Source organism: Triturus cristatus, chromosome 3_2 (assembly GCF_964204655.1).
Source record: "Triturus cristatus chromosome 3_2, aTriCri1.1, whole genome shotgun sequence".
In the NCBI taxonomy this organism is placed as follows: Eukaryota; Metazoa; Chordata; class Amphibia; order Caudata; family Salamandridae; genus Triturus; species Triturus cristatus.
This window is the reverse complement of record NC_140584.1, coordinates 177,114,210-177,136,292: the sequence shown is the minus strand read 5'-3', so window position 1 is coordinate 177,136,292 and position 22,083 is coordinate 177,114,210. Positions and strand designations below refer to the sequence as shown.

Below are 22,083 nucleotides of genomic sequence, written 5' to 3'. Positions count from 1 at the left end.
GGTGGTACAATGTGGAGAGAGACAATGGTTCTTAATGGCCTAAAAAGGCCGCGAAGCAGCACCCGAGCAGGACTCGCTCTACCCCGCCCTGAGGCTCGCATTCATTGCATTGTTACCCGCATAATAATTGCTTAATTTCCCCGGCACCTGAACATCTTCATTTTCCGGCCAAGTGATTTCAGCGCGCTGTTCAAGCCTCCCGCTCTGACAAGGGCCTCACTATGGTGCAGTCTACCGCACCTGGCAGGTTTTTTGCTCAGTAACTCAATCCTCGTTGATAAACTCGGACCTTTTACTTCTTGTCCACATTTGACAATTCTAGCTGCTCACAATTGTCCTGAAGATGAACTCAAATAATTTTGTTCGAAACGTCGTCGACCGCTTACAACATGAACCCTTCATATTAAGTTAAAAAAGAAAGTGGTTCAACACTTGTTGTCAAATGCGATGTCTTCTTTTAAGTTCACCCTCACCTTTCATGTCACGCTTATTGTCACTGAATATGTGAGCACCTGAAATCTATTTTTGTATAATAAATATCTGTCATACCTTGACCTTCCTGTCCCTTTTCTATATTAATTATCGCTCTTTTCAAAAAATTCAAGTTCTAAAAACCTTTATTAAAATCCCTACCTATTCTAAGGTTTTTCTAATCTGGACCTTTTTAGGCCATTAGGAACCATTGTCTCTCTCCCCATGTAGAATTGGGGCACCTCCGCCGCCCATGGAGGAGCCAAATACATGGCACCTGCTACTCAGCACAGGCACAAGGCGCCCTCATCTGGGTACAAGCAGGGGTACCGTTCACATGCGCAAAGACACTAATTGACCCCGAAGGTAGGTGTGCGCTTGCAAGTGGGAGACTTAATGTTCAACCAATACTTATTGGGTCCATTTACGCCTCGAATGTCAATCAGCCAACATTCCTTGCAGACCTCACAAAAGTCCTAGCAGGGTGGAGCGGAGTCCCCTGTCTCCTAGGGGAGGACTTCCATTCTGTACCTAATGTGGTCCTGGACAGATTGTTCCCACCCCTGTCCAGGACAACAGCAATGTCCCTTTACGTGGCTGCAGTAGACAAAGGGCGACTCCCTCCCACTCTATGTGAAGCACATCTGATCTCACTGCCCAAGCCTGAAAGAGACCCAACTGACATGGGCTCATATCGACTCCTAGCTATGCTCAATACTGATTATAAAATCTTGGCGAAACTACTGGCAAACCGGTTAGCGCAGGCAGTCCCTGATTTGGTACACGCAGATCAAAACGGCTTCATGCCATCCCAAAGCACCTCACTCAATCTGCGATGGTTTTTTCGCGTCGCCCCCTACTGTGCGCGACTGGCCGAGGGCGGGCTGCCTTGTTCTAGATCTCAAAAAAGCGTTTGATTCCCTTGAGTGGGATTACATGTTTGTATTGCTCAAGAAATACAAACTGGGCCCCGGTTTCTTACAGTTAACCTGCCTACTCTATGCAAACCCTGTGGTGAGAGTGAAGATGGGACCATGCGTTTGGACTGCCATCCTGGTGCGGCGGGGAACAAGACAGGGCTGCCCGTTTTCCCCTCTCCTTTTCGCGTTCGCAATGGAGCCACTGGTGGAGCTACTAAGAACACAGCTACAAGATGGTATACCGCTAGGCGACAGCACCCATGTGGTGTCACTGTATGGAGACGATCTGCTGATCTACCTAAGGGACATTACTCGGGTACCAGAGCAACTAACCCAAATCCTTCGGGACTTTGCACTTATGTCTGGGCTGCAAGTAAACGTTGCTAAATCTAAATTATATGCCTTTAGTGAGAATAGCCGTGATCCAGGCCTTATACTCAATGGTGTGAGAGTACAATGAAGTGCTGATACATTCCAATATCTAGCCATACGCGTATATATCGCCAACCACTGGACCTGTTTGACGGAAACATAGGCAGGGCGCTGACAGCGGTGAGATCTCAGATGCAATTCTGGAGTACGCTCCCTCTCGCAGCGGTTAGTAAAGTGGCACTGCTCAAAATTGTGGCCCTGCAGTGATTCCTGTACTACTTTGCCAACCTGCCCATCTATGTTCCCACCTCCTTTTTTGTCACACTGGAGAAGAAGGCCAGGGACTTTATCTGGGGCCCAAATGGACACAGGATGGTGATTAAAAGACTATACCTACCGGTTGACCAGGGAGGCGTGGCGGCACCCTGCTTTGAGCACTTCTATCTGACTGCCCAACTACAGTGGATTGCCAGATGGATGGCAGACCGGCAGCACAATGACACAGCGACCACGAGCCCCTCGTAAACGCTCCCGCAGATGCTTGCGCTCTTTCACCCCAGCACACGGGTGGCCCTTGAGTCCTGATTTCTGAATGTAGTGTACAAATGCTACTGTAGAAGCCTTTATCTCACCCGGGGCACAATACCCCGTGTCCCTGCACTCTCCCTGGAGTGCGCCCCTGCCAGCCAGGCAACGATTAGGCCACTGAACGTTAGCACTGGCACGACGTGGGTATGCACACTCTGGGTGATCTCTACCATGAAGGCACGCTTGTTCCCTACACCACACTAGTGGGTGACAAAGGTCTCCCTGCAGGGCAATTCCTCATGCTTTGGTCATTAATAGCTAGACTCTCCGAGAAGTGGGGAAATCTCAACACTGAACCACAAACACACCTTACTGTGCATGGGGCGCGGCAGGCATCTGACGCGGTGGTTCGCGGCCTCACTGCAGCAACATGCAGCGGTAAATCTAGGCCCCCCTCCATCATAAATGGTAGCACGATCTGGGCTGTCAATTCACGGATAAAGAATCCAGTACTACATAACACAAAGGGCGTACCTCACACCAGCTAACATCAACCAATATTTTCACCGTGCTGACTCAGCCTGCCCCAGGTGTTCTGCCGTAGATGCGGACTTGGTACACATGCTCTGGGGCTGCGTCAGTGGGAGGCGGTAGCATTCACACTCCGTGCCTGCACTGATAGAGAGATACCCTTTGATTGGCCAACATACCTGCTGCACATATTCTGTATAACACGCAACACTAGAACCACCTCTAGACTCCTAGACCTGGGTAAGGCGACAGCCAAGAGGCTCATTACAAAAAGGTGAAAGGCACCCGATCCCCTACACATACAGGCATGGAGGCACTCTACCCTTGCGTGGGCCAGGGCTGAGGGAATAGCCATCCGACGAGAGGAAAGTAGCATTTTCAAACTTTAAGTTTGGTTTTTGTCTAGCTGTTTGGAATATAGTGTTGCGGCACCTATGGCTAAAGATACGGATGATCATTGTTTGTGGTAGTGCTCCCGGCCTGGGTGAAGGCCCGAGTGCCCTATGTGCCAGCTCTAACAGAGAAGAATTTGGAGAGCCCTTGTGGTTGTAGAGTGTTGATGACAAAATGTTCCATAAATAGGGCCTTCAGCTTGTTCAAGCACTCTCACTATGCATATATTGTTGTGCCAGAGCCCTTCCTTCCATGTCTTCCAGCCTGGTTTGCATGAGTATGTTGTCTTATTGTAGGCAATCAACCTGTTGCTTTAAAGTGGCTGTGGAAGTATTAATGTCTGCCACTTTCATTTCCATGTCTCTCAAGTCGTCATTTGTTTTGGTGACATTGACCCATACCATGGACATCTCTGTTACACAGGAATCCATTGTTGACTCCAGCGACAGGTTACAAAGTCAATAATTCTAGATTGCCTCAGGCTAGATGCCTGGAAGAAAATAACATGTCTGTCCTATCTAGATACCTATTTAAGAAAAAATGGACTCTGCCATTGGAGTCAATGATACAGACAAAGCCCTTACGTATTCTAAAATGGATGTTAGGACTATACTTAGGGGACAGAGAGAAAAAGAGAGAGATTTTAATGAAAGCAAAAGACCCACGTTAGATAGATACTTGTTACATCATGTACGTGAGGGTCAGTCAAATTACTTGACAATTGTTAAGAACAGGCAGCAAAGATTTTATCTTACCAGATTACAATTAGGCATACTGCATGTACGTTTTTTTTTTTCAAAAAGTGGGGCATGGACAAATAATCTTCCAAAATGTCCATGGGATGGCAACTCAAGACAAAGCAAAATGCACCTTATCTTATTCTGCAGCTTTTATAAGGACATTACGAAATGTGTTTTAGCTCCCCTTTTTAAAACTGGTAAATATATTTACTATCAGGATGCATTTAATTATTTATGTGCTTTGAAAAATAGCAATATTTTTTTATCTGTTATAGCATTTATTACAATGGCCTTAGGAAGAAGGACAAAATAGTATACCTTGAGGTCCTAACATACAAGACCCCAGAGTAAATGTATTACTTTCTAGTCTGATTGTGTAATATTAATTTTATCAATCATATTGGAAACAAACTGGGCAGGACCTGAAGCCATGCGATTAGTAACAACTCTTGGACCTCTTTATAGGCTTGGCCAGTTCCTAAGAGATGGTTTTCATGTGGTCAAACTACAATAGTCATAGGGAATCTGCTTGGGGAAGGTGTGTCTGCCTGTGAATGTGAATTTGGATTGTTTTAACTTATCTTTTGATTGTAATGCTTTTACTATGTACTTTTATGGCTTTATGCTTATAAACCAAATAAAGTTCTTGAATTGAATGGAATTGACTCCAGAATCGCTTTTAGCCATTAAGGTGCCGATTCCGATCCTGGAAAAATTTTCCCCGTACGACTCGTATCCGGTCTTTTTACCGTACGAATCGTACAAGTAGCGTACAAACTACCAAGTACGATTCGCATGGGAAAAAGTCCATACGAATCGCATTGGGAAAATTTCCCTACACGTCCTCGGGTCGGAAAAAGTGTCCGACACATCCCCGGATGATTTTACATACAAATGTGAAAAGTGAAGTCCGACCGCGCAAGTACGATCCGTCCCGTGCATCCGATGTTACAACCGTATGGAAAATGCACCGTTCGGACCGAACTCCCATAGCAACCATGGAGACATGTGCCCGCATACGCGCCGAACCCCCCCAGCCCCTCCATAAGTACGCGCCAACCCCCTCCCCAGCCCCCGTGAGTACGTGCCGGACCCCCCCAGCCCCCATGAGTATGTGCCGAACCCCCCCAGCCCCCGTGAGTATGTGCCGCACCCCCCCAGCCCCTGTGAGTACGCGCCGAACCCCCCCAGCCCCCGTGAGTACGCGCTGAACCCCCCCAAGCCCCCGTGAGTACGCGCCGAACCCCCCCCAGCCCCGTGAGTACGCGCCGAACCCCCACCCGTGTATGGACACCAGTGTACGTACGCACGTACCCCCACCCGTGTATGGACACCAGTGTACGTACGCACTGTACCCCCACCTGTGTATGTACGGCGCGAATCCCCAGTGCTACGCGGGGGTTCGGCGTGTACTCACGGGGGCTGGGGGGGTGCGGCGCGTACTCACGGGGGCTGGGGGGGTTCAGCGCGTACTCACGGGGGATGGGGGGGTTCGGCGCGTACTTACGGGGGCTGGGGGGGTTCGGCGCATACTTACGGCGGCTGGGGGGGGGTCCGGCGCGTACCGGGCCCCCTAATCTGGTCATTTCGCGGCATACTTTGCTTTCCCGGCACTTTTTGGGTGCCGGAAAAATATTGCCGTCCGGACTGTTGTGGGTGCGATTCGTACTTCCTCGTTCGTGAAACGCAGGCTGCATGCGTCCCGACGTCACGTCGGCGCTTTCCCGGATCACATTTGTATGGATATTTTCGTCGGTCGGTGTTTTTTACGGTTCGTACGGAAATGGTGTTTCCGTGCGAATCGTACTTGCATGTTTGTAATGTTTTTTTCCCGGGTACGAGTCGGACGGAGAAAACCCTCCGACCGACGGTTCGTACCCGGTTTTTCCAGGATCGGAATCGGCACCTAAATGTCGACCATAATTTCTTAGACGGTTGGTTCCGACATTGCCGCAACTGAATCTTGTGCTGGATTTGGGAGTGAATTTGCAGGTTCCCGTTGTGAGGCCATGGAGATCACATATGTCTTCATTTTGTTGTGCTGAGTCAACTTGCCCCCCCCTTACCTCCCACCTAGGTGAGAGCAAGTTTTGGAGTGGTTCGATTTTGCCTGGGGAGATTGTATGATGAAGCACTGTGCACTGCTCCCTGCCAGGGGTAGGAGAGAGGGGAAGGCAGAACCCCCTTTTCAAATGATCTTCAGACCTGCAGCCTTTCGATGTTCATGCCTCCGCCCGCCCTGGGCCCCTCTAGCTGTTTCACACTCATGACTGGGAAGGCATTGATCTGTCAACAGGCAGGCCCATTAAGTCAGTGCAGAGTCCAGAAATGTATCTCTTTGGCTCATTTCCCACTCAGTGAGGCACTTTTTCTCCCTCAAGAGAGCACCTGTGTCCTCCTGTAGTCAACTCAATTAAGTCAGTGTCTCACGTATTGTCTATCATTCCTGCACAAGAGGCGGCATGTGCATTTCCACCCTCCTCATGCTGACCCAATCATGAGAGGGATCCCAGCAACTATATGTTCCTCCAAGCGCAGCTCTCCTGCAGTACATCAGTAGTCTCCTGGTGGCTCCCACTTTACATTGTTCTCATAGGAGGAGAATGAGGGGTCCACACAGAAGCAAGTAGCGTCTGTTCCCAGCCTCCTGAAGTTTCTAGGAACCCTTCTTTGCAAACAGGTCTCTTCTGTGGCTCTCTGCTACCTCTCAGTGACTGCAGCACCTGGTTTCCAAAATGACCACCATGGCCTCTTTGCATCCCAGGCTGGGTACTGCGGGCAATGTAGGGGGTGTTTGGGCTCCACTGCCACTCTAGTCTGATCCTGAGTGGCTTGGCATCTCCATTGCTCCTCAGCTGTCCCTCGGGCTGTCTCCAAGTCCAACACAGCTGCTGCAGCCTCTCAGCCTGTCCGAGACCTAGGCCCTGTTGAGATGCGATGAGCAGGGAAGCCGCCTTAAGCTTGGGAGCCCTGAAGTTCATCCTCTAGCTCAGTCAGGTCCTCTGCCGCAGGAAGCAGGCTTTCTCATTACGCGGTCTCACAATGCGCCCCAGAAAATCGGCTGGGCTCCACACTGACTTGGTCATGTCCCCCTCTGCAGCGTCTCAAGCCCTCAGCGTGGGTTGGCGCATCTAGCAACGACAGCTCTGGTGACCACGGGGAGTAGTTATAGTTGGTGAGGACGCCCAGCCCTCCTTACATTGCTGGCATTTTTTGCTGTGAGAAGTGGCAGATTGAGGATGGATTGTTGGACAAAATGCTTAGGAAAGCAGAGCTTCCTTAAAGAGCAGCCAACATGTTGGGTTGGATGCCACACCCCCACAAGTGCATAGTTAAATCAAAATTCATATTTTCACCTTATCAGCAACACATCCTTCATTCATACCTGGATGCAGTCAACAAGGATTCTACAGGCGATCACCAGTGCAGCTCCTACCATCTGGAACTCACTATCAGTTGATGAGAGATGCCCGATAAACTTTCACATTTGCAAAGGACTTCCGTCATACTCACCTGTGACATTTAATTCTGTGTTCTTTTTACTCATAGCCCTCTTTCCTCCATCCACCCTATTAAGATTGGTTTGAAACATTGTCATTGTCTATTTGTGTTTGTGACTTCCTTGGCTATTTGCCAGTTCTCTGTAAGGTTAATTCAACCTAATGTGTTGTTTTCTTGTCAAGTACATTGACATCTATTTAGTTGTACTGCACTTTATAAAACAATGAGAAAAAAATAAATTTGTATTTTTGTGCAGTAAAATATATTTTATCCACAACTGTTGCACCATTGCAGATGTTATAAAGTATATTCTCCAAACATTTGAGACAAAGAATCTTTGTGAATAGGTTTCGCTTTACATTTTTCACTACAGCTTACCAGAATTCTCATGCAATCTCCAGACCCATGATTTAATATGGGTTCCTTGAGTTTTTTCTTGATTCGTGGGTAGATGTCGCTGGCTGTTGACATATGCAACAATAAAAAACCATGCTCACATCCCACACCTGAAAGTAAGGGTTTTACTTTTACAAAATCATTATCATAAAGTGCACCCTCCTTCCTAGAAAAGGAATGATGAACTAGTCCTTCACTTGGCTCAAGTGCTACAAGGTTGCTTATCCAACAGTAATTCCAAAGGTACAGAAAGGTATACGAATAGCCACCAGTTTAGAAAAGAGCCCCAGAACTTGCACTGACCTGCTACCTGGTCCCTGGTCCGTCACGGCAAGTGCCAATTGTACGGAGGGACACACAGGCAGCCAAACCACTTCCACCTCCTCGCCCAGAAGCTTTAGTTAGCTTTCTAGCCCCACACCATTAGCCTCCACCTATATAAATCGGGGCACGGCGCGGATGCGCGCAGCGGCGCTCCTGTGAGTACTGCTGCTCGTCATTGTGCTGATTGTATTTTAAATGTTTAAAGGCTAATTTCACTATTCAAACTTCAGTCAGGCTGTTTTAAACTGCGCTGTTTGCACTTTTCTTGATCTGTATATCGTTGTACTTGCACTGACCTGCTAACTGGTCCCTGGTCCGTCGCGGCGTGTGCCGATTATACGGAGGGACTCACAGGCAGCCAAACCACTTCCGCCTGCTCAACCGGAAGCTTTACATTTTGAAAAACAATAGGCCCTTCAAAAACAATTCAACATAGGAGAAATATAGACCAGAATCGGCTCTATATAATTATGCAATGCCCAGCCGGACATTGAATTTTAATAATCAAGGAAACGAATGATTTAGACATACGTACAGATATTGAGTGGGACACAGTCCTGCGTCCTTCGACAATTAACACAATTACAGTCAATCACACTTAAAAGACATTTATCAGGCTGAAGAGGGAAGCATATTGCCGATAAGGAATACAAGGGCAAGCTTTCAAGACGGTACACAATCATGCACGGATTTTAACATATGTGTTTAACATGCATGTTTTTACACAAGGTCGACGACGTTTCGATCTATTTACGCAATACATAGATCATCATCAGGACTAATGAATTGACAAGCCTGAGCGTACACTTCCTGTGAAAAGATGAAGGGGGAAGGAGTTGAGAAGGAAAGGAGACATCCATTAAAAACAGGACATAGATACTAAGAATACTCAATAATGACAGTAATAATGCACATCACAGCAGAAGCGAATATTGAACCCGAAAGGGCTAATGCAAGTGGGAAGGACCATTTTCTACAATTTAGTTACAATTTGGAAAAGACAATTGCAGGATATGCAGAGTGAAAAGGAGTGAAAAAATGCCAAGGTGCATTTACCACAGCGGTGAGGGTGAGAAGGGTCACACGTCAGCTTAGTGTGAATTGACACTAGCGCATTGGAACCCGAGGATATAAGAGGTGAGCGAGGTCTGTTGACCGTGAAGTTATGGTACGCGATCGGCGGTGTGAAAAGAATGACTGGTACAATGCTAACCGCATTTGCGGGTATGAATTAACCATAACGGTAATGAAACCCGGATATACACAGTGAATTACCAGGGTACATTTAGCCAAGGTAATGTGAACTAAAGGTGTAGTGACCCAATAACAAGAGAGCCCAGGATGGTAGGTGGGTGAAATCGTGAAAAAAAACGGTTGCCCGATAGGCGGCGTGAAGAGATAAGATGTGCAGATATTTATATAGCGCAAATCGCCAACCGGTCCTGCTTGCTTAGGAAACCCGTCCTGGTATTCCCCTGTGAGATAACCCAGCACGGCATCCACAAGGTGAAAGCCAGGCATCCCGCCGCGAGGGGCCATTGTGGAGATTAAGCAAGCTATTGCCCAGAGTCGCAGAGTGTGAACCCATGAATCAAGTATGCACTGGAGCAAGAATTATCGAGTCCATGGACAATTTATGGACTCAAGACCCAGCCGAGCCGGGAATTGAACCCTGGTCCCAGGCTGACCTTTGCTTCCAGGTCTGCCTACTCTAACCAGTGAGCCACACTTCTCATAAGGTCGGCTAACCCCTGTCTAGGGGGCTGGAGGCGTAATGAGCACTGTTTCAGGAGCCTAGATACTGACCTCGAGTGGAGACGGACAATAGCGTTGCTACCAGAAGGGAGGAACCCAGGTGGGGTTGCTGTCAGAGGGTCCAGCAGCCATGGGGAGGATCAAAGGATTAGGTGAGCGCTGGGACTGGAGGGGAAAGGAACAGAAGGTAAGGGGAAGGGAATGATGAAGGAGCCACGGCGGTAAAGCAATGTGCATGGGACTCACCACTTGTTCGTGAACGCGGCCAAAATGAGAGGGAACCGGAGCCGTTAAGATTACTGGCTTCCGTGTTGGGCAACTTGACAATCCAAGGTTTGCCTAAGGGAGAACGTAGTAAGGAGGTAAGCAACCGGGAAGAATGAGGGGCATGAGGCGTTAATTGTGGGACGGGACAGAGCCTTACCGGAGATCCAATGTGCTGCACGATCACATGGTGAAGGTGGAAACAGTCAAGCAATTACTTGAACAAGCCAGGAAGAGACACGTGACCAATTACGAACGTACCGTATAACAACGCGTGCAGTGTGTAAGGACGTCAGCAAGCGTGTGGGGCTACATGGCGGCCATAGTAGGTCAGTGTTGGTGATCAGGGAGTGATAGAATTAAGAATAAGTTGACAGCAAGGAATACATTATTCAGCCAAGAAAAATAAATCAATTGACAAGGATGAATTACGATTGATTCACACAGATAAAGATTACTTGACAGGTATTGGATAATTAAAAACCATAGTACTTAAATAAGGGCCATCCAGTCCTCATTTCTATTGAGACCATTACGGATTGTGTCCAAAAGAATAATGAGCTTCAACTCCTCTTTGTTGAGGATTTGTGCCAAGTCACCGCCTCTTGGTGGCAGCTTGATGGTTCATAGAACTGTCCCTTTGATCTCGTTGTCCTGGTGGTTAAGTTTGAAATGTTCAACCAATGGTGCATTTGGGACATTGCAGCGGATCCTGCTGCGATGTTGTCCGATTCTTGTTTTGATCTTCTGGGTTGTCTGACCAACGTAATTCTTGTTGCATGGACATTGAATCAGGTAAATCACGTTGCATATGTTGCAATTAGAGAAACCATTAGATTTAATGACAATGTTACCAAAAGAGAAAGTTTTACCTTCCATTGTATAGTCACACAAATTACAATTACCACACTTAGCGTGTCCAACCAGGGGCGTCAGTCCCCAATGGGCATTCAGTATAGTTGGAGGTGCTTTTTTGGGGATCGCAGCACGCACTAGATGGTCTTTCAAATTACGATTTTTTCGGAAGGCAAACAATGGTCGTTCTAGATTGAGCATACCCGCATTTAGTATGGGCCAATGTTTAAGAACAGATTTGCGAACATGGTTAGAAATTACAGAGAAGGTAGTCACACATACAATTCTTTTAGTGTCTTTCTTGGGTTTCGGTGTAAGCAAGACTTCCCTAGGGCAATACCAAGCACGTTTCTGCCCGTTGCGGACAAGTCGCTTTGGGTAACCATGAGCTTTCAGTTTATCTGAAAGAACTGAGGCCTCCATGAAGTAGTTTTCTTTAGAGAAACAATTGCGTCTAATACGCAAGAATTGAGAGTAAGGTAGAGAATCCCTCAGAGCCCTGGGGTGGTTACTTTCATATCTCAATAGTGTATTGCGTTCAGTTGGTTTCCTGTAGAGTTTGGTGAGGAGTTCACCATCTGAGTGATATATGGTGAGATCAAGAAAGGGGATGGCTGAGGAGTCAGTAGAGAGTGTAAACTGGAGACCTAAACAATTATTGTTGAGCCAATGTAGAAAGTTAGTAAGCATGTTCACACTATTGTGCCAAATTAAGAAGACGTCGTCAATATATCGACGCCATAATTTGACCCCAGAATTGAAGGGGTTAGTGGGCGATAGAATGATGTTGGTTTCTAGAAAATCCATGCAGAGGATGGCCAAGTTCGGGGCAAAAATAGCGCCCATCGAAGTGTCTTTCACCTGCTGGAAGAATAAGTCATCAAAGCTGAAGAAATTCCTGGTAAGGCACAATTCAAGCAATTTCAAAAGAAATAATGTAGGAACTGCATGCGGTCGAGGTTTTGAGTCAAGGACTTGTTGGATCACTTGAAGGGCAAAAATCTGTGGAATATTTGTATAGAGTGATTCCACGTCAAGAGTGCAAAGCAGATTTTCAGAAGAATTGAAGGGATGATGTTCTATCATATTGATCATGTCCATGCTATCCCCGATGTAGCACTGGGTTTTAGGTACAAAGTCTTTAATGACACATCCAGAGACTATTGGGCGGCCAGGAGGGGTAGTGAGATGTTTATGAATTTTTGTAAGAGTGTAGATAACCGCTAATCTGCGTTAAGGAATTGGAATTCTTTTTGACTAAGGAAACCCTCATCTCTAGCTTCAGTAGTGATTTGGAGTATGAGAGCCTGTAATTCCATAGTGGGGTCCCTAGGGAGTCTGCAATAGTGGTCTGTGTTAAGGAGTTGACGGAATATCTCAGCTTTGTAATCAACTAGTTCTTGCAGGACAATGCCGTCACCCTTGTCTGCTGATTTAATAATAAGGGAGTTATTATTCTTCAAGGATTCAATGGCCTCTTTTCCTGGAGAGTTATGTTGAATGGAATAAATTGCTTCTTATCTTTGAGTGCATTGAGGTCTTTAAGCACCATTTTTTCAAAAGCGATGATTTCCACCGGTACCATATTGTCCGTGGTAAAAAAAAGTGGAAGGGGGGCGAAATGGTGTGTAGGAAGTGGGATTAGGTGTGGCGTTATTCAAAAAATAAGCATGAAGACGAAGGCGTCTAAAGAATCTGAGTAATTCAGCATGTAAGTCAAGGAAGTTGGGATGCGTAGTCGGGACGAACGAGAGCCCTTTGCTAAGCAGGGATAATTCTGTGTCAAGTAGGTTATGTGATGACAGATTGAAAATGGGAATAGTTGTAAATTCAGAGGCAGTATTAATAGCAGAATTTACCATTGGTAAAATTTCTGTCTGGTCTGACGTTCGCCTGGTGCGTTGTACCATCTCTGTGCCCGTTTGACTTGTCCCCGTTTTGGTAATTCTGTTTGGCCTCTCCCTAAAAAATTCTGGTTCCTGGATGAGGTGCTAGGTCCCTCACCTGAATCTGAATTATCTGAAGATTCCACTGAGGTATCTGAAAAACCAACAAGGGTATTGCGTTTGTTGAAACGACCCCAGGGTCTACTGTTTTGAGGATTTGAATATGACCTGTTCGTGTAAAAGTCTTTTAGGGGTATGTTCGTTCCTCTGAATATGCTTTAATGTCCTTTTTTACTTTAAGAGACTTGTTACTCTGTTCAATTCTCTGGAATTCATCAACTGTCTTCTGTACTGAGTCAATCAATTTCTTAGCTTCAGTGATTGAACTAGATTCCTTAATCTGTTTCTCAATATCTGTTAGTTCCTCATTAAGTGTAAGTAGTGTTTCGGTTGCTATATCAATCCCCAAAACTAGCCAATGCCTTGAGCACGTTGTACCGATGTAGCTAAAGTTATTAATATATTTAGGGTTATCTGTAACTTCACGGTCAACAGACCTCGCTCACCCCTTATATCCTCGGGTTCCAATGCGCTAGTGTTAATTCACGCTAAGCTGACGTGTGAACCTTCTCACCCTCACCGCTGTGCTAAATGCACCTTGGCATTTTTTCACTCCTGTTCACTCTGCATATCCTGCAATTGTCTTTTCCAAATTGTAACTAAATTGTAGAAAATGGTCCTTCCCACTTGCATTAGCCCTTTCGGGTTCAATATTCGCTTCTGCTGTGATGTGCATTACTACTGTCATTATTGAGTATTCTTAGTATCTATGTCCTGTTTTTAATGGATGTCTCCTTTCCTTCTCAACTCCTTCCCCCTTCATCTTTTCACAGGAAGTGTACTCTCAGGCTTGTCAATTCATTAGTCCTGATGATGATCTATGTATTGCGTAAATAGATCGAAACGTCGTCGACCTTGTGTACAAACATGCATGTTAAACACATATGTTAAAATCTGTGCATGATTGTGTACCGTCTTGAAAGCTTGCCCTTGTATTCCTTATCGGCAATAAGCTTCCCTCTTCAGCCTGACAAATGTCTTTTAAGTGTGATTGTCTGTAATTGTGTTAATTGTCGAAGGACGCAGGACTGTGTCCCACTCAATATCTGTACGTATGTCTAAATCATTTGTTTCCTTGATTATTAAAATTCAATGTCCGGCTGGGCATTGCATAATTATATAGAGCCGATTCTGGTCTATATTTCTCCTATGTTGAATTGTTTTTGAAGGGCCTATTGTTTTTCAAAATAGTAAGTACCCTAGGTCCTTCCTACCTCACGGGTTTCCCCTTGATATTTATGAATACAACCGGAAGCTTTAGTCAGCTCTCTAGCCCCACGCCATTAACCTCCACCTATATAAATCAAGGCACGGCTCGGATGCGCGCAGCGGCGCGCCAGCAAATGCGCGAAGCGGCGTGCCGGAGGTGTGCCAAAGGCAAGCCCGTCTGCGCCTGATCGCTGCCAGCTGCCACAAACCTTGTATCTATTTCCTCTTTATTGGTTTTAAAACCCCTAATATCTCAACTCTTGTCTGGGTATTTATAACTATTAGCAACTAAAGTGGTAAGGTTGTTATACTCTAGTATAGAACTAAGAGACCTATATAAACCACACCTCAGACTGCTCGACACATTAAAGCTGAGAATAAATAGAATTCCAGGTGTATTATGATCAGCAGGCCCCTCTTTAACTAATGGGGTGCAACCAACTCAAAATGCAAATTGTTATAAAACCCCTAAACCATTAAGTGCAATCTATTTTAATGCACGTTCCATTCCGAAGCATTCAATGGATATATGGAGCCTTATCAACATGGAGTCTCCTGATATCTGTTTTGTCACAGAGACCGGCTACACGACCATGCTTCTACTGACGTACAGATTGCCTTTCCACCTCAATACAATGTAATTAGAGTGGACAGGAAAGAGACAAGAGGAGGAGGTCTACTTATAGCCGCCACCTACAGTCTGACTATTACCCCCCTAGAAACAATCAGCACTAGCCCACTGGAAGAATGTATCTTTAGGATTGAAGTCCTAGTTGATGGCACATGGAGGGGAGCCTTAATATACTGACCCCCGGGCCCAAAAAATGATTTCCTAGACAAATTCCTAGAGATAATCGCCCCACAAATATTGGCATTCGACTCCTTCCTAATTGGGGATTTTAACTATCATGGTGAAGTCTTGTTGAAGCCGGACACAGATCAATTGATCACCAACATGAATATGCTTGGATTATCGCAACTGATAACAGGTCCCACATATGATGCAGGCCATACGCTCGATCTTCTTTTTTCTAATTCGTATGATATGAATGTTGCATCCCCCACCCCGCTGTTATGGTCTGATCATTACCGTATAAAGTTTATCATCCCTGCCCAGAAGATTAAAGATGATCCAAAAAGCGAACTACTGTGGTGGAGATCCTGGAGCAAAGTTACTCCATCTTTATTCTCTAAACATTTCAGTCTGTCACAGTCTAGCCAGAAGGGAAACATAAATCTTGCGACAACTGCCTTTGAAGAGGCCATTACGGTGGCAATAGATAAAATAGCTCCCCTCTCTAAAGTAAAAGTTAAACCGAGGATCGCTCCCTGGTTTACGGAACAACTAAAGACTGTAAAGCTCTTATGTAGAGGTGCCGAACGAAAATGGAGAAAGAGCAAAGATAAGGCCGGCCACGAAATATACAAAAAAATCCACCATGGTTACATGGTGGACATTAAGCAAGCCAAAAAACGTTTTGTTCTAAATCGAATAGACAAGGCAGAAAAGTCCTGTAGAGAGCTTTATAGAATCTTAAAAGAATTCACATCCCCTTCCACTCAATCACAAACCCCTAACTCTCAAGACTGGACTTATTCCCTATCGGAATTTTTCGAAGATAAAATTTCTATCATTCACTGTTCTTTTCCGCCTCAAGATGCAAATGATGACTTACTAGAAGATGCGTCCAACCCACTTTTTGACCTCCCGTATATCCTGGATGAATTTGCAAGTTGTAGCATTGAGTCAGTTGAAACAGCCATGCAGAAAATAAAATCTGGCTTTTCCACTGATTCTGTGCCTCCTAAATTCTTTCCAAAGATTGCACCGGTAGCAATGGAAATTCTTACTAACCTATTAAATAAATTGCTGTCGGAAGCAGAATTCTCAACTCTATGGAAAGCGGCAAGGGTTAGGCCCATCTTGATAAAACTCACAGCTGATCCTAAACTATGCCTGAACTACAGGCCTATCTCTTTGCTTCCCTATTTTGGGAAGATTATGGAGTCATTAGTAAATCAACAACTTGTCTCCCACTTAGAAAATCATGGGCTACTGGATCCCTCACAGTCGGGTTTCAGGGCGGCCCATAGTACTGAGGCAGCATTGGTAGAAGTAATTGACAACATTAGATTAGCTCTGGATAGAGGTAAATCAATAATTTTGGTTCTGCTGGACCTCTCCGCGACCATTTACATCATCTCCCATAGTATTCTATTACATCGGCTCTGGGAGATTGGTGTCAGGGGGCACGCGTTAAAATGGTTCCAGAGCTATCTAACTGACCATGTTACAACGGTCCAGATCGGAAACTCTGTCTCTAGTAGCAGGCCAGTGAAGATGGGAGTGGCACAGGGCTCCATTCTGAGTCCGACTCATTTTAATCTGTACATGACCCCTTTGGCCCAGGTGATCAGATCATATGACTTTGATGTCATATCATACGCTGACGACACGCAGATCTTGGTCACCCTGGGCCCAGATCCATCAGAAACTAAACAGCGTTTTAAAAATTGAATGTCTCACATCGACAGGTGGATGAGCTCAAATCATCTCCAACTAAATGGAGGTAAGTCTGAGATCATGCTCTTTGGCAAAGCTGACGAGCATTGGTCTCATGACTGGTGGCCTTTGAACCTCGGCTCATGTCCAATACCCAAATCAACGGTGCGAAACTTAGGCTTCTATATGGACCGTCAGTTGTCTATGAAAAATCAGATCAGCCATATAGTTGGCTCATGTTTTGGAGTGATGCACCAACTTTGGAAGGTTTTTAAATGGATCCCTATGGAGGACAAGAAACCACAAGTACAGGGCCTGATAATAAAGCATCTGGATTATGGAAATGCCTTGTTGTCATCGATAAATGAAAGCTATCTAACTAAACTTTAAATACTGCAGCATACAGTGGCAAAATTGGTTCTGAACCTTCCGCCTAGATCCTCGTCTGCTCTCTGTCTGAGATCTTTACACTGGCTCCCTGTCAGACAGAGAGTTCAATTTAGGACCCTCTGTCTGACTCATAAAAACGTGTATCGGAAAGGCCTTGGTTACTGGTCCAAAAAACTACATTGGTACCTGCCGGGTAGATTGCTTAGATCAAGTAACGCTCTTAGAATATGCAAGGCAAGATATGAAGGAAGGTCCTTTTCCCATCTTGCCCCAGCACTCTGGAACGAACTCCCTCTTCACCTACGCACCATCTCAGATCACAACTGTTTTCAAAAGAAATTGAAATCTTGGCTATTTGATAAATAAGCAAGTATCTTATCGGAGCCGTCTGCAAGCGCCATGAGACTTCCGAGTCATATGTGCGCCATACAAATGTCCCTGATTTGATTTGATTGGATAAGAACCTGGGAAGCAGAGAAATATGGTGGGCTTCTGCAAAACTAGGCCTGCAGGTCTGATATAGACCCTAAGCAGAGTCCTAAAATTCACTTTTTATCCAAGAAAACATTATCAGTTGATCAAAAAACACCTTAGTCTTTTAATGGTAACAGTGAATTCAGCCTGCATCCCACAGCAGAAAAGGATTTCTCCAGGAATAATTTCTCTAAGAGACTTAGAAATGTAAATTTATTTAGTCTTACTCACTCATTTAAACACAAAACAGCTCCCAAATGTAAAAAGTAGAAATATTTAGGACCGAACTACAGATAGGGCCTCGGGGTGCATACACTTAATGTGCACTGGCTTTTAGTGCCCTTGGGCACAGTGATATTACAGAAGGGGCTGCAGACACGTGTGCGGCCCCTTCTGTGTTACTGATAGTACTGGCACACATCTAGTGCCAATGCTAACCGGAGAGGGTTTTCTCTCATTTGCATGGGGGCGTGGCCACATGCGAACGAGGGAATCATTTTGCTTCTGCACCAGCACTGTATAATTGACGCTGGCGCAGAGGAAAATATGTCCTTAGGAGGGACACTGACAATGCGCCACAAAAAGGTAGTCAATGTCGATGCATTCCCTAAGAGCAACCCTCTGAAGGGCTAAAAAGGGGTCCCATGAACCTCCCAGACATCCCCCTGCAACTGAATGCAGGGAAAGACTACACCCACCAGCAAAGGGATCTCTAACTTCTCTCTAAAGGGCAGGCAGGTTGTTGCCTGCACAGAGAAAAACAGAGCTGCTTTGAAGCACCCCATCCGTATTACACTGAATACACTGGCCCAGGGAGCACAAATTCATCATAATAGGGCGCGGTGTCCCTGTTTGTGCCCAGCACATCTGTTTAGGGATGCACTGTGGTGCAAACAGGGGCAGTAAGCGCTATCAGTAGCACAGGCCTTAATGCTCAATGTGGAACACGTTATTTAAAAATCTGTTTTCAGATCTAGGGACAGAAACAGGTGACATACATCTAATGATAGTTAACTACGCTTGCTCTGATGCACTGATGCGTTCAGGAGAGAAAGGCTGTTAGCTTGCTATGTTTGATTCAGCAGATGTAAATATTTTGGTAGAATTTCTTTCGTCAGACAGACCTTTCACAGTGTTAATCTGTTGGTTATAAGTAAGGCTTAGGGGTTTCCATTGGTATTGGTTTTTATAGACAAATAAAGACAGAAAACTATGGGGCAGATCTATATTGGAGATGCGCCACTTTTACGCCGCCGTTGCGTCACTTTTGTGATGCAGCTGCGGTGTAAACCCTGCGCCACGTTGCGCCATATTTACATCGTGACGCATCTATGGAGATGCGTCACGATGTAAAGCCCTGCGCCACGTAAAACCTGCGTCAGGTTTCACGTGGGAGTGTCGAAAGAGGGGGGGGCGTTCCGTCACTTTCCCAACGCTGATGCGCCAAAACCCTGCGCCTGCTTGAAGCAGGCGTAAGGCTTGACGCACCATGTTAGGGATAGGGTAGGTTGGAACAGTGCTGGAGTTGCGTCGCGCTTGCGACGCAACTGAAGCACTGCGCCAACCTTACGCCATCGGATGCGTCACGCATCTGTTTATTCCTGCGCCATGATGCGCCACATTGTAAATGCGGCGCATCATGTGTGGCGCAAGGGTAAACTTGCGTGACGCATCTTTGCTGGCGCATCCTTGCTGATTTGCAGGGATGCGCCAGGAAACATAAATCTGCCCCTATGTGTTTCATGACTGCATTTATTTTTAAAAGCAGAAAAATATTGAGAATGGTGCTTCTTGTGAGAGACTCTCCATGCTGTCTGTCATGAATTCCAGGCAACATCTGAGTAGATAGACAACATGGAGAGTTAAAAAATAGGATGAGATTTCCATAAATGCAGGCATATGTTAACATATATTTGCAGTAAAATGCTAATATGTACATGTGAGTGTAGTGATTTGTTATACGTGGCTGCTTAATTTGCTCAAACGTGACAGGCATCCATGTATGAGTGCACATCCAAGAGTTGAATAAACATGGAACTATAACAAATTTCTCAAAATACAAAATAAACATGGATACACACCAATTAGATGACTCAAAAGCTAAACATGGATAAATACAGACAGAAATGTTAAAAAAAATACCATAAAACTGGATGCACTAGTTATAAGTATGCCGTGCATTCCCGGAGGAATATGTTACCAACAATCCCCTAGTGGCAGACCTTTCTACAGCTTACAGTGCTCATTTATACTGCAGTCCTATAATTTCTTTCAAGATTTTGAAAAAACTCCAAACCTTCACTTTACATGACTTACCTTTCTGTAGCCCGGGTGATTGTTAGATTTAGCTTGTTTTGCAAAATAGTTAGATCAAAAACAACCGAATACACATGTGTACCTGCCTCGAAATGTTTAATTTTTTATCATATATTTATAGAGAGGTTTAAGGGGAGACGAAAAAACTAACAGAGCCCTTAAGATAAGGGACACTTTCATACAGAACTGAGGGCATATTAACAACGGCCAGCGATAATTATTGCTGGCCGTGCTTAGCAAAAATTATATTATCGCAGGCTATCTCTGGTATTTATTGCCCTTATTAACAACGCGTTACTCCAGGGCGATAAAAATTCCAGAGATAGCGAGGTTATCGCCCTTTTGCAGAGAACATCGCTGGTTTTCCAGCGATGTTCCCTGCAAAAGGGCGATAACCTTGCTGTTACGACCCACAGGGTCGTATCAGCAGTATCCACCTCCTATGTTAGGGATGGCTAAGTCAGGATTTTAGCAGACGGTAGGTTTTGGCGAAAACGTCCGTTTTTGCCAAAATCTAATGTGTGCTAAAATCATGTGGGCTGCCTTGTACATATCGCGATGTAAACATCAGCGATATTTGCAAGGTAGCTAACCTTGGGTACGCCCAGTAACACCCACTTTGCATCTCATTGGAGATGCAAATTGAGGCGTTGGGAAAAAGGGTGCTAACATGCGACTGTACATGCTAACATGCGATTGGGCACGTTGTAAACATCAGCGATATATTTGCAAGGTAGCTAACCTTGGGTACGCCCAGTAACGCCCACTTTGCATCTCATTGGAGATGCAAATTGAGGCGTTGGGAAAAAGGGTGCTAACATGCGACTGTACATGCTAACATGCGATTGGGCACGTTAGCACCCTCTTTTAAATAGGGTGCTTGTTTTATCTCCGCTTTTTTGGCTTTGTAAGCCAAAAAAGCGGAGATAAAGTTAGGGAGAAAACATGGGCTACCGATAGAATATGCAATATCCTTTAATATTAAAATACACGTTAGCAAGGTAACAAGGGTTTGTGTTAACATGTGTAAAGTATATATTTAGATTACATATTATCTGACTACCAATCTACGGTTTCCACCACATTCTTCCTTGATTGAAATGATATTTGTGGCAGGGTCCAACTCGAAGAGTGGGTTCTTGGTTGTAAATATTTCTAAAACATTTGTATAACCGATAAATGTATAATTACACATACTGCTTGATTGTGCAAAACGTATTGTAGTCTTTTTCTGAAATTCCAAACAACGAATACAATAGCATTTGTTTATGAGGCAGTAGGGGGAAGTAGGCATTTGAGTAGGATCATTGTCGCCTCTCCTGTTCCTAAAGTAAGATAGGCATTCTGGGAAACAGAAAACAACTGACAATCTCTCTAGGGCTGTTAAGAGATCAATGAGCAGAATGTAGAAATGGGAGATATGTCAAACCTGTCAGAAAAGATTAATTGCTCCCAATCCCGTTCATTTATTTTAATTTAATATGAAAAGAGCTGCAGACGTGAGTGTGACACAAATGGTATCCCTTACCTTTCCAAACACGCTTATTCTTTTTGGGTCAATGAATGTTTCTTTCAACAACGATCTGTGGAAAAATATTGAGAAAACATAAATTAAACTTTATGCTCCTTGTTTATTTAAATATATTTCCTATGCAAACATTGGGTAAACATAGGTGGAAATATGTACAAATGTTATATCAGAAGATCATTTTCTACACAGGATTTGTATTTAGGTTTACCACATCATTCTAGTATACTGTGGTACCGAGTAAAATGACCAAATTAACTGATTTCAATAGTTTTTGAAATTCTAGGATTAAGGATTTCCCAAATGTCATAAAATGTACATTGAGGTCCAGATTTACAAACACTTTGTGGAGGATTTGAGTTACTTTTTTTAATCAAACGTCACACTGGAGGCCAGATTTATCACAATTTGAAGTAGTGCACCACAGCAAGACAAAATGGAGAGGGGAGGAATACACCATGGGGACCTATTATGTATAGGGCGCACTTTCCCTGTTGGCACCCTGGTGCACCTTAAAACAGGTGAGCAGGGTATAATCAGAGAAAGTGCACCCTTTTACATAGAATGTGCTGCCCCCAGGGAGACCAGGAACTCCTGCTGCCCTGGT

The 22,083-nt window shown here is 45.0% G+C and overlaps 1 protein-coding gene across 1 annotated transcript in view; it reads right to left on the bottom strand.

Moving 5' to 3' along the window:
- DPP10 (dipeptidyl peptidase like 10) overlaps nt 1-22,083 on the bottom strand; it is a 1,675,128-nt gene that overhangs the window by 31,464 nt on the left and 1,621,581 nt on the right. Inside the window, exon 21 of the mRNA XM_085647459.1 lies at nt 21,477-21,531. Coding sequence (XP_085503585.1) covers nt 21,477-21,531 — 55 coding nt within the window. The remainder of the gene's footprint in view (nt 1-21,476; nt 21,532-22,083) is intronic.